The sequence below is a fragment of the Lepeophtheirus salmonis genome, chromosome 4 (assembly GCF_016086655.4).
Source record: "Lepeophtheirus salmonis chromosome 4, UVic_Lsal_1.4, whole genome shotgun sequence".
Classification (NCBI taxonomy): Eukaryota; Metazoa; Arthropoda; class Copepoda; order Siphonostomatoida; family Caligidae; genus Lepeophtheirus; species Lepeophtheirus salmonis.
The window spans coordinates 2098600-2112801 of NC_052134.2; the positions used below are offsets into that span (position 1 = coordinate 2098600).

General features: G+C 30.1%; 1 protein-coding gene across 2 annotated transcripts in view; it reads right to left on the reverse strand.

Annotated features, from left to right (window-relative positions):
* LOC121116358 (uncharacterized) overlaps positions 1-13926 on the reverse strand; it is a 52168-nt gene extending 38242 nt beyond the window's left edge. For both annotated transcript variants that reach the window (XM_071887532.1, XM_040710603.2), the window contains exon 1: positions 13788-13926. In XM_071887532.1, coding sequence (XP_071743633.1) covers positions 13788-13792 — 5 coding nt within the window. In that variant the 5' untranslated portion in view covers positions 13793-13926. The remainder of the gene's footprint in view (positions 1-13787) is intronic.
* Positions 13927-14202: the final 276 nt, after the last annotated feature.

The following is a 14202-nucleotide window of genomic DNA, read 5'->3' on the forward strand; positions in this document are numbered from 1 at the left end:
GTACTCAACGTTGTCCACAAAAACACTCCCATCAGCTCACTCAAACGACTGTTACATAATAATGCCACCTCCAAAATGGGCGAAACTTTGGTGAGTAACGGTCAAAAGGTGCTAGATGGATGCGACTAGCTTTTATTAAGGAGTGTTGTCATGTTTACGTTGAGGTAGGAAACTTGTCAGACCGCTCTTTTCATTCAGTTAAACTTACATATATGATTAAATACGGGGATTTCCGAAATTGCCCATAAGGTGCAAAATCCCCAGAGCTCCCGGGAAAACGTGATTCCGAAAAATAACCTTTAATACGTACCTAACAATTTACAATAATAATATCTTCCTTCTTTACTTTTTAATGACAAAAATGACATAGAAGAAGTGGAGGGGGGCCAATCACGAGTAATCACTCATTTGAAATAACATAGGGAAGGATATGTAGACGGGCCAAATCAGCCCACAAGTTTTTTGACTAAAAATACTAAATAAGTAAGAATAATTTGAAGAAATTCCCTCATAAAGAGGGGGGCTTGAGTCTTCTTAATTCCTTTGACAAATAATAATTTCTTTTACCTACATTAAAAAAAATAATAATAATAATGTAGGCTTCATGATTCAAATGGCTTTTTACATTACATACTTAGAAGAAAGAAAGAACAAAAAAGAGAGAGAGAGAGAGGAAAGAGGGGGAATAACTACTCAAGACCTCATGGTATGATAAACCACCATGGCTGAAAGTAATTACACGTTATTTATAATAATAATAAAGTTTTTTTTTTTTTACTGAGCAATATAGAGTGAAGTGTATGTAATTATTCAAAAATTGACAGGTAACGGCATATTACATTATTATTTTTTTCTATATTTACTCAATAATATAGGTAAATTACGGAGTAGAGGCTGCAGTAAATTTTTTTTTTTTTTTTTCAAAATGACTAAAGCATATAGATATCTACTACAAGATTTTAAAGACGTAACATATTTTTTTAGTGTGAATCATATCAGAATTTCCATTAACCAATTAATTCATCTCAATAAAGCCCTTCCCTTCCAGAATTTATCCTCATACATTTTCAGTTTTAAAAAGTCAATCATGACTTTTTATAAACTTAATAATAGAAACAATAATATGTCCTTTTTTTCATTTAAAAAAGAAAGAAAAAAATTATGCCCTTTCTTTATACATACATGCAGGGGTGGGCAAACGTATCTGGACAATATTTCCAAGTAAGTTTAAGTAATAGTAGATGCCTTTATAAGATAAAATGTATTACATATGAAATTTAAATTGAACAATTATCTGTTGTATCCTTTAATACGTTCACCCTCGGCATTGATACTTTGGCCCACCCCTGTGCATAGATGGCATTTTACATGAGACCTTGATTGCTCAAATAACGTCTCAAATTCCAACTAGGAGAAATTTCCCCAGTTAAAAACCACTGGGTTGGCTCACCTACATATTTCGTGATTTAGGATAAATATGTCCGTTACATTTACCAAATTGACTTATGATTAGTGTTGCGTCGGCCTTTATTTATACAGTCCGGTCCTTGGAAGTTTTCATAAACATATAGATGGTTTATAAAACCAAATACGATATATGAAATATGTATTAATATTATTGCAGAATTCTTGAAAAAAGAGTATTATATTTTTCATTAAAATACAATTCAATACGAACATATTTTGATTGTTAATTAATTATTTAATTATATAACAGAATAATGAAAAACACACTCATTGACGTCGCGAGGGATGGATTTTAACTTTTTTAAGGACCAAAAAGTGGGACTGGTGATGTGACCAGACCAACCCAAACCAACTAATAACTACTTTGTTCCTTTTCTGTTTATCCTGAACTGAGCTATGTAAAAAATAATGATCATGGTTTCCATTAATGTAATAATTAGTGATAAAAATAAAGTGTATTTTTTAGGTCCATCATTTTTTTTACTTGGTAATCTGAAGAGCAAATTTTCTTTTCTTAAGATGCTATCCTTATTTTTTAACTTCTGAGTAAAGAACTCCCCTTTTTCTAATACATTCAATGCTATTCAAAACCTGATTGCACATGGGGTTGTGTGCGCATAAAAGACGGAGAGTAATCCCAAGGATCTGTATCAAAGATTTGTAGATGTAAGTCCTAGTTGGACTAAAAGTAGAATTAAGGATCTATATCTAAAACATTCTTTAAATTCTCATGGTTACAATGACGATTTTTGGTAGTATTTATTTAACAAGCCCAAAATTCAGGCGATTCTCATCACTACTATTAATGATTGACTATATATAAAATCATATATTTAATATTTCTATCATACATTTTAGAAAGCACAAAATTAAACTTCTTTCCTTTCTTGAACAATTTTAAAATGTCCAGAGAGAACATTTTTATCAAAAAAAAATAAAAAAATTGCTCCTTAAAATGTATGTTATAGCTAATGAGTATAAGATTTGTCAGATGTAGCATTATTACTGGAATTGGGTCTTGCAGCAAAGTTGGCCTGGATTTGTCATACAAGGAGAAAAAAATAATTTTCATAAAATAACATTTAAAAAAAAAATATTAGGTATGACCTGTTTTTTATAAAAATAATTTCAATCAAAGAGATGGGGAAGACATTGGTTCACGATTGGAGACTACAAAAGTCTGACCAAAAATCAGTTGTCTAGAAAAAATTATTTAAGAACGAACGGAAAAAAATATTCGGTCTTGGACTAATTATGAAAACTACATTAATAAGTGTAATGCTAAAATTATTTTTACATAATGTTATTCAGGATAAGCTGACCATGACGACAGTGGTTAAAACACAATTTTGGTTATTTGAAACTGTATATATTTATCCTATTTAAGTTTTTTTTTGCAATTACAAAAGAAAATTTTATAGTCAGAATATATGTCTAGCTTTTAAATTTTTCATACGTGTCAAGTAATGTTGACCCCTAAACCGGTACTATACTGCTACCCCCTAAATACTGACTCCTTGACATACCGGGTGATGCAAAAAAATCTTAAAAGTGTCTTAGAAGCCGAGAAAATGTCATCTGAACATGACCAACGAATATCAGTCCGTGCACTGTTGGACGCAAGCAAGAAACAAAGAGAGATTGCAAAGCAGTTGGGGATCTCCTTCAACCGTCTATGCCGTTATAAAGTCGGAGACTTCATAACACAACGCACACACGTCCAAAAAGGCCGCAAACTAGTTGGAGTACAACTTGCTTTTATGGGGAAAGAAAATATGGTCCCCTACTCACCAAATACCAACCCATTGGACTTCACTTTTGGCTGCATGTTGAGTCCAAGGCCTGTCACAAAAAAATATCAACGACCTCAAGGACACCGCTAACCAGCACTAGGATGCCATGTCTGAGGACTACATCTGCAATGGGTCCAAGACCTTCCGTGGCCGCCTGGAAGCCATCATTGCTACTAAGGGGGGGGGGCTACATGATGATTAGTTTTCATTATTTAATTGACATACCCTATTAGAAGATGTTGGCTGAAATACATCTTTATAAAGTTCTAGAATCCCCACCCGGTAAAACGGTACGATAGTAAATTAGTGTTAGAAACAGGATACTTACAGTTCCACTACGTCATATAGAAATTGGAGTTCGATGAAGTAAACCTTCAAATTTATAACAATAATTCTAAGAAATGAAATAGTCTTTTATAAATAGTAAAAAAGGCAAGGATCAACATTTTCAGGTCTGTGACATACATTAATGTATCTTGTCAAAATTTGGATTTTTTGCTTGTTTGACAAAATAATAAAAATATTTACATATATTTTGTCAATTGTTTTAAATTTAAAAGGTATTTCAAAAAATAATGTGGCGTAAAAAGAATATTCTGCCAAAAGTGTCAAAGTTTTATAAAAAAAAATCCCAACAATATCATAGTAACACCCCGAGTGCCCTTCATGCCATTTTTTCATACAGTTTTAGAGGGAAAAGTGTGAAAATATCCATATCTATTGGATTCCTGACAATCTAAAGTCAGCTGGTGTAAAAAAACCTTTTCTCCCTGTCTATTTAAATATGTCCATTGAATGTAAATATATTGGTTATAAAAGCTGTTAACTCAAAGACAGAGTCTACACATATACATACAATGCTAGGATAATAGTACATTAATATGTTACAGATTTACATATAACATGTTTGTAGATTATCATAGTACGATCAAGTATTGAGAAGAATGAAGTATTAATTGAACTTGTAGGTACGAGACACATCTATACATGAGTCAAATAGATATATAAATAAAGCACCTCCATCTCAAATCAAATCTCGACAAAGGCAGGCAGGCAGACAAGCAATTATAATTATCTATGTAAATAGTTCAAAAAACACATAATTATTTCATATGATTAATTATGATTCGTATTATAAGTCCATATTTATAATATATATGTAATGCTGCCTAACATACCTGGCATTATTGAATTGATATATTAATTATTATTATTTTATTAGCGTATGTATAGATTATAATTGATTCACTCCTTGGATGATGAGGGTACCCTTGTTTTTGGAAGGGAGGCCAGGAAAACAAGAACAACAACGAAATCCATCCTACTTTGAAATATTAGATTTTGAGAGAAATAACTAATTAGGATCATTACCAAGGATATATTCATAATATGTCGAAGAAGAATTATATAGTAATACTACTTTGACAAAGGAGTTTCATTTCTTCCTGGACGGAGATCCCAAGTCAAAGAAATGTATCTCCCGTAGCCAACTCTGGACCAGTTACAAAAGAAACTGAATGCAAATTTTTGCTCATAATTCACCTCGTATTAATAAAAAACAAAAAAACTCCAACGTCCGGCGTGGGTGGGCTGTTTTTCAAAAACTTATTATATTTGAAATTTCATTTTTGAATTGTTTTTCCAAAAAATTTAATTTTTTTGTAAAGTTTTTCATATAATATTTAATATTTTGTGAATAACTATGAATTTTTAAATCTTAAATTAAATTTTTGAATTCTTTTCTTACAAAATATACAATTTTTTTGTAAACAGCTGTGGATTTTTGGAATTTTTTTCAAAAAAATTAATTTTTTGTAAACAGCTGTGAATTTCTGAAATTTTTTCAAAAAAATTAACTTTTTGAGAATAGTTGTGGACTTTTGATTTTTTTTCTTCAAAAAATGTACCATTTGAAATTTTTTGCCAAAAAAATTAATTTTCCCATTTTTTTATCAAAAATTTTTAATTGTAGGATATAAAGAAAATAAAAAATCCAAAAACAAAAAAAAACATGATCATGTGGATATAAAAGCAAGCAAGAATTATTTTTCTTAAACTTGAGTCTGGAATATAATCGACAATTTTAATAATCGATATATTTTCGACACATTTCAAAAAATTTACAAAGCAACGCTTAAAATCTTTTTAAATCTATTTAAATGGTGTGGCTTCTATCTAAAAATGACATTGTAGGGTAATTAAGTTTGGTATAGGTTATTTTTATACTATATCAGAACTCTTTCGAACTAGCCATAATCGAAATTCGAAAAAAAAATGTAAATTTTTTATTTGCCAATCCTGTTATCATTATTTTTTCATTCTTGAGAAAAGAGATCTAAATATAATCTACATCGACTCATAAATGACGATGAGTCACTCTGACGATTTGTTGGGGAGTTTGTGAAAGTCCTCGTTGGAACTTAGAGTAGAATTGAGGATTGACAAGGGAGTAATTTTAACCTAGGTTCTTGCTAAACACGCGATTGGGAAATGTGTTAATTTCCTTAATCTCATAGCTTCTTGCAGCTAATCTGCCCCTTTCTTTAATATTTTTAATCTTATATAAATTTGTCTTTCTAAGGATAACATGTTTTTACAGAGATGGTGAGAAATCTAATGAAATTGTCAGGGTTACCATGTTGACTTTCGGCTTCTTTAGCTTACCGAAAAATGCCTACGATTTATAACTAGGGGTGGATGGTTCGAAATACCTTTTGATACCCGCTAAATTTTTTTTTATGAGGCATCAAAAATTTGATTAAGGTGAAGTTTATTCTAGACATCTAAGTAGTTTTAAAATACATTTTAATTATTATGATACATACTTTTCAACATTTCCTTTTCAAAAATGGAAAGAACGAAGGCCTCAAATCAGTTGGCACTTCGTAGTAAGCCGTTACAATGGAACTATTTTTCATTTAGGAAAATGATTCACATCTTATCAATAATAGCTTATTTTAGTTCAAGAAGAATAAATCTTCAGCTGACGAATAAAAAAATAAAAAACATGACATTTGTTGATGAATTAGGGATACCATTATAAAAAAATATATTTTTCTTCTTCTAAAAAATAAATATTTTATTTTTGATCCCTTAAAAATGACAATTTCTTTAATATATATTCCTTTCACTGAAAAGTATGTCCACCCTTGATGTAGATAATAATGCCCCAGTGTAATTCAGAAGTGAGTCTTTACCAACTTGTTTTCTAAATTAAGTAGGTCGATACTTTGAAATAATTCAAAAATGTAACCCTTGAAAAAATAAACTCAAGTATTCCAGGATGTGATAATCAAATTCGGATAAAATCAACACAACCTCGATTCAAAGGATTCAAAGTTTTTACTCTAAATATCATCTAAAAAATCGATTTTATTAAAAAAATACAATCAACACATGTGTAATGACTGAAGCTGAAAATCGGTAAGAAAAAAAAGAGTAGCGGCCTAGGAGTATGATACTATACTTATGTGCCTTAGAGTTAGAGGAGACTAAATTTCAAAAACAAAACAAAATTAATATAATTATGTTATCATTGTTTAAAAGCCTGATATGGGGAAAATAAGGAGAAATATCCACACCTGACAACAAAAATACAATATAAATTGTTATATTAGCAAGGTACCGAACGCTGTGGGTACTATTGACTTAATAAATTATAAAACTAACACATTAGTTAGCATTAACTAAGGTGTTATATTATTTTTGAGGGATAATTATCAGATATGTAAGCATTAAAATAATCATAGATTACTCGGGTAATGGGATTTTTGTCGAGAAATAAAGACAATTTTGTGATAAGAAAGATTCAATATATCAAAATGACAGATGTTTTAATCAAACAATATGAGACCTAGAAATTGGAACTAACTCCTAAAAACTACTTATACACAACATATACAGGGTGCGTTGGCAAAATCTACCGCTTCAAAAATCAACAACTACAAGCTTATTTTATAATATTTATTGATAAAATAAAAACGAATTTCTTTATTAGGATATAGAGCAGCTATCTATTCAATGTAGCCGCCGTCTGCGGCCGAAGCCCGCTCAATGCGGCTACGAAACCGAGAACAGGCATTTTGGATCTGTACTGCTTCTATCTCACTGAATTTCTCCTTGATGCAGGTGATGAGAGACTGCTTGGTGTTACGGGAGGAGCGGTTGGTCATGTTCTCCACGTAGGACCAGATAAAGTAGTCCAACGGGTTCAAATCCGGTGATGCCGGAGGCCAAGAGGAGAAGGATAACAACGCAAAAGCATTGCTTTTCAGCCTTGTTGATGAAGGTGACGTCCTGGACAATCCTGGTGCTCTTCTCCTCCTTCTTCTTCCTGTCAACAACGTCCATCGGGTCCGATGACTCCTCCAGCTGCTTCCTGAGACTTCTGACCGTTCTAACTGACATTGACAGAAGGCCAGATATGTTAGCATTGCTTAATTTCATGTAATCACTAAGCATAATCTGAATAGCAGCGCATCTACGATCTCTCTCATTGAACATAATGACTTTTCTTGGGCACTTAAAATGATGCTATCGCTACAAATGGTCAACAATAACTCAAGCCTATGACCCGGGAAAAATTTTAACACCAAAAACAGAGGGATCGGACATCAGCTGATGGAGTAATATCGTCTTTAAAATGCAGCAGATTTTTCCCACGCACCCTGTACAAATATAAATCATATATATGTACAGGACTTTCAAGTTTTGAAAGGAGTTTAGCATAAGATTTTTAATCACACTACGTGATGTCATTACTCTCAAGAAATTTTTAAATACGCTTTTATGCAAGAAAAAAAAAGCATATATATATTTATTTGAAATCCACATTAAACTGCCTTGTTTTGAGGCTTTGATGACGGAGGTGAGTGACTCTCATTGGTAACATTCTGGTTTTAAATCAAATATTGAATACTTTTAATCCTACTACGTGAATTTTTAAATAAGTTTTAATAAATGAAGAATAATGCATACAAAGACAAATATTTGTTTACCCTTCAGAATAGACATTCATCTACACTTGTGGCTTATTTTGAGGCCTTTATGACGGGGAGGAGTGTCTTTTATTTGAAGTGTGGGAAATACTATATGTGACGTGGGATTGATTGGAAATGCATGAGTCGTGCACAAATTGCATTAGAGCTCTGTACGTATAATACAGCCAGGGTCGTAGGACCCCCTCTCTATTGGTTATTTCAGAAGGAAAAATGGATCTGAGTATCTTTAATAACCGGGGAAAATGAAGTCTTTTTATTTAAGAAAAGTTTACACAAAATATGAGTAAGAACATTTCATCTTTTCTAAAAAATGAAACACAAATTATAAAGGTATTAAGGCTCAAAGAAAAAGAATCCTAGTGACGTTCCTTAGTGCTGTTATAAACAAATATTTTTCTTCGTAGAGTTGAATCCAAGAGAGGATACATGATATATTTGATGTATCTTTTTTAGAGGATGAAAAAATTAACATTTACCTGTATCAAATTGGGAATAGAAACTCCATTTACCCATTTCATCTTTTTTTTTTCTCTATTTTTTTTTTTTTTTTGTGGACATTTCATTTATAAAACATTACCACAACATGTTTACCACTTTTTAGACAAATAACATTTGATCAAATACAACATATTATTATATCCTAAATATGAGTACATACAGACACATACATAGGGAGGTGAGAGAGGAGGAAGTTGAATAGACGGATTCTCGAATATATGTATGTATGTTTTTCTTCTATTATATTTTTCATTAGAGTAACGAATGAATACTTGAATCAATAACTAGACCGATGATTGTATTTCAATGTATGTTACTTCCGGTTTATTAAATTTGATAAATGAATTATTATTTTTTCAACACCAAGACATGCTCTTAAATTGCTCTAGGTATATATAAAGGGACTATAAAGAGGAAACAAGATGGTTGAAATAAAAAGTAGATTAATTATGTTCAGGATTCACCTAATCTCAATCCAAAAAAATATAAAATATGTATAATTACTCGTGCTGAGACTCGTGTTTCCAGCACCGTTTTTACCGTCTTAAGTGATTTTTTCTAGACCGATTTTTCGGTCCAGACCGCGGACCGATTTTTTTCGGTCTCTTATATTATGAGAGACCATTTTTTTTTTCTAGATCAACTGTCATTCGTTTTTTTCAAAAAAAAAACAACAACACAAAAGTACACGATAAGTTTTAGAAAAAATACTCTATACATATGAGAGACAACTTGATAAAAAATAATCCGAGCTATCTCTTCTTAAAATTTCTATAACGTCATTGTATTTGAAAAAATCATGTTATAAACAATTTATCTGTAAAATCGGTCTAGACTTTTTTTTTTTGTTACCCAACTAGACCGAATTTTTATATTTATTGCTGAATCGAATTAATTCGGTTGAACAAAAAATATAACGGTCTCCACCCGGTCTAGGATTTCCAAACCGAACCCCAACACTAATAAATATCCTTTGTAGATGATTAAAGTTATGTATTTTTGTTATAAAATAACTTTTATAGTTTTTAAGACCATCATTATGATGAAGATGCTATGAACTATGGTTTCAAATAATATTTTATGTTTCTAGTTAAATCTAAAGAAAAATACATAGCCTTGTCTAAAACGTTGACTTCATTTAAATTAGATTAGTTGAATTTTATTCAAAATACGTGAAAACAATGAATTGTTCAAGTTCATAGCGGATATACCAAATTTAATCAAAATTAGAGATAAGAAAAATCACTCTGAATTGATATATATGACGCCTATCTTGAAGTATACGAGTGATTATATCCCAGTTCTAACTTGTACAATGTACCATTCTATCCTCCCAAACTTAAATATGAAGTTATTTTCACAAATCTAGTCATAGAGTAAAGATAAAGCGATCTCTTCCTTCTACGTTGAGCAAATTGAAATCTTGAAAACTTCATTAAAGATTTTTGAGGATATTGCAAAAAAAAATAAATCCCTTCTTCGTCAGAAAGAATAATATCATATACTTAGTACTAGAAGAATGGCCAGTTGATACGAAAATGACCTCTTAGGGGTACAGGGGTAACTATGAGACACTTTTTCAAAATTAACAATATTTTTTAAGAGTTATTAAAGTCGCGTTGTAACTAGAACTTTCACGCTAGGTGTGTGCCTTCATTTTAATCATCAAAATTCTTAGTACTTATCTCTAAAATGTTTTTGTCAATTTTATTTTTTGGTGTCATAATTTTAAATTAACGATTATTTAGAGAGAAGTCCACAGGGGTGGGCTGGAGGGGCGATAGAAAATTAAGGAATTCTTGTTTTTTTCTACAAAATATAATATTTATTTGAAATTTTAATTAAATTTCTATTCCAAAAAATTTAATTTTTCAAATTTTTCTCATCAAAATTTAATTTTCAATATTAGGTTAGGATTTTTAAATTTTTCAAAAAAAATTTAATATTTGAAATTAAACTTTGAATTTTTTTTTCAAAAAATTTAATTTTTCGGACACCTGTGTTTTTTTTTTTTTTTGAGGATAGGTATGACCTTTTTGAACTTTTTTTTTCCAAACAATTTAATTTATTTGTCAACAGCAATGGATTTTTTAATTTTTTCCCCAAAAAAAAAAATTTAATATTTGAAATTTTTTTCGAAAAAAAATAATTTTTTCAGAATAGATGTGAATTTTTGAGAAAAATTCTAATTTGTGGATTATTGACATTTTTTTTTTTTTTTTTGAAAAATCAAGCCCCTAATCAAATCCTGCAGAAACACTTGTTTTAGCGTTCAAAATGTTTTTCTCCTTAAAAATTTTTTTTTGGTCAATTTATTCAAAATTTTTTTTGTCCTTTCAAAAAAAAATAAAAAAATTGTCAAATTTGATCTTGTTCACTTTTCTTAAATGAGTCAATTTTGGCATTTATATAGAAAATAACAACATTTTTGTCAAATAATGAAAAAGCCCCTCCCGCCCAAAGAAAAATCCTCAGGGTTAGACGAAATGTGAAGAATCAAAACACGTCACTTTTTTTCTTTCTTTCTCTCTCCGATCAACAAATATAATTTATCACAGATATAAAAATTTCATGTTGACTTTAATTGAGGTCGTTCTGAGGCTGGCTCATAACTAATTCATATCATTTACATAACTATTTATATATATAATTCATCGAGGAGTTTAGTGTACTATATATGAGTGAATAGTTGTCTGTCTTTTGAATACATCACATGAATAATTAAAGCATTTTTGAATTAATAAATTGACCATTAATAAATGTTTATAGTCATAATACATATATGTATTCTAATTATGGTATTTTCGAGATAATGATAATAATAATTATTTCCCGTAGTCTGAATCATTAATAATTAGCAGTACGATAAATATATTATATTTATATAATAATAAAAAGTAGGATCTCTGATTTATTGTTAGTAGGGTTGTATAACTTCATAGGAAGGAATGAATAAGTCAGAAGGGGGCGGCAAAGCTCTTTCCTTTTATTTTGGTGAATGAATCACAACTAATTGATCCAATCAAGAGAGCTAAATAATCCTGGATACAAGAGTTGAAATCAAGGCTGCAGAGTTGATATATATATACAATCCCCAACTCCCACTCCAACACACTATTACTTAATAACTTATTTTATAGCCCATATAAGTACTATTGGCTATAAATATAGATCTAATTTATAGCTATAGGTAGATATTAAAATAGTTATAAATAAAATGTTTGCAATAAAAGATATTTAACAAGATGACGATCAAATGAAATTGATCAAAATCCATCTGTTCCTAATATTATGCGTCTATTTTTGATATAATTTCTCGAGCAATAGAAAAGGCACACTCTCTCTCCACCGAAGTGATTCCAATGGATTAGTGTTTAGGCATAAATTGTGAAATATGAAAACCGAAAATATGAAAAGAAATTGTACGCTCAATTAAAATGTAGAAAGGCTGGAGATAAGATTAATCCTTACTCGCATATTTATAGTTTTAATCATACGAGTCTAGTCTAGTTTTCCAAATACTATTTCTGGGAAGTTTGAGTAACACTCGAATCCAACACACGTGATATTATACCCCAAGCTTATGAAATGTGATTTTCATTCTTTTTTACATTTAAACTTAGTTCCAAATATTGATTAGGAGTGACAAATTACCCTAGAAGCATTAATATACACTTTAGCACTCCCCCGTTTAAAATCTAATTAAACACTCAATGACAGAATATTAAAGGCTTAAAATCCTTTTTTAAAGAAAACCTTAATAAGTCAACATTAATAATATTAGAACAAGAGAACACTAAAAAGTGAGCGCTATATATATAAAAAAATAAACCAATAATGATAAGCTCTTCAAAAATTATAATTCTTTTTTTTTTTTTGTGTGTGTGAATCCCTAATTATAGTTAAAGAACATTAACTGAGTGATAACTCATTATTGATGTTATCTCAACCATATAAATAAATAATATTTTTTGAATCATCTGCAATTTTTTTTTTGCTAAAGTCTCAATATTGACAAGGATTGTAAGTTTGTAACTGCAGTTACTTACATTAGAGCGTTGTTACGTTGCTTCAACATTGTTGATGTCAATATTGGACCAACAAATACATAGGACAAATAGGACTTAAAACTTACTGCTTATCCCTCTATTGCCTAGTTTTATTATACATATATCCCAGCCTAATATATTTTTGAAAAATGTTATTACATCGTTATACAAGCTTATTTCCATATTATAGGGTCAAGTTAAGTACTTCAATGGAAAGAAGGATATTTTTCTCTAATTACCCTAATTTGTTCGTTCCTCATCAATTAAAAAAATAACAATTATTCAACAAATCTAGGCATTTTATAGGGATTTTTAGTACATATTACATTGATTAAATTCAAAGAACAGTGCTTATCAGTGGTACCAAGTAGTTTTGTTCAGTATTTTATACCCTTAAAGTCATTTGATAAAGGACTTATTAAGATTTATGGGGTATTTGTCCACTTTATATAGTAGAAATATTAACTGTGAGCCCCCAATAAGGCGTCTCCTTCAATCATGATGCAATGTATGACGTGAGTGAAAACACTCTATGTTAATATTACATATAATACTTAAATATTAATATATTGGGTTTGTTTTTGAATCCTTTGCAATTCCTTTTTGGCAAAGACTCATATGCACAATGCTTGAAAGGTGAAACTAAAGCTGAGTAATTACTAATTACAACTATTTTCAATCAAGTACTTACAACGATGTACGTGTTAAGATTATTAGTACATATATCGCCACAAATTGACACCGTCACATCAAAGCAAAGATAGGGTGCTTCATTTAAGTACTTAATTACCCAGAAATATGAAGTAAATGGATATCCCTGACGTAATCAGAGATAGAACCAATGAATCAATGCAAAAAATGATCCGGAAAAATCCCTTATATATTGAGTTTCATCTAAAATTATAATTTAAGAAGCCTCAATCCGGATACAAGTGTGACTCCGGTCTATAATAGCAACACAAATAGAATTAAAATCTTACCCCATACTTGATGACTCCAAGAATATGTTCTATGCTCCTTTAATATCCAAAATACCCTTTAAAAAATGAAGAATTTCACACTTAATTGAGGCGAGTTGGACGATTTGTTTACTCTAAGGACTATGAAGTGAGTGACGTCAGGGGAAAGAAGAATTTTTTTCCTTTTTATTTAGAAGTCCGCGCCATCTGTTGAGTAATAAATAAAATATATATACAAATATAGTATATTATTAATAATAGTATAATTATGTAGTGATGTGTCAAATGTAAGTTTTTTTAAAAATTTACTATAGAAACTAAAGTATTATCCAGTTTACTCGTCCAAAATGCTTGTTTTATTTATTTTTACATTGAATATAACATATTATGTCTACCCCCTCTTGGATTTTCATTCGCAAAAATTAAATTAAGTTTA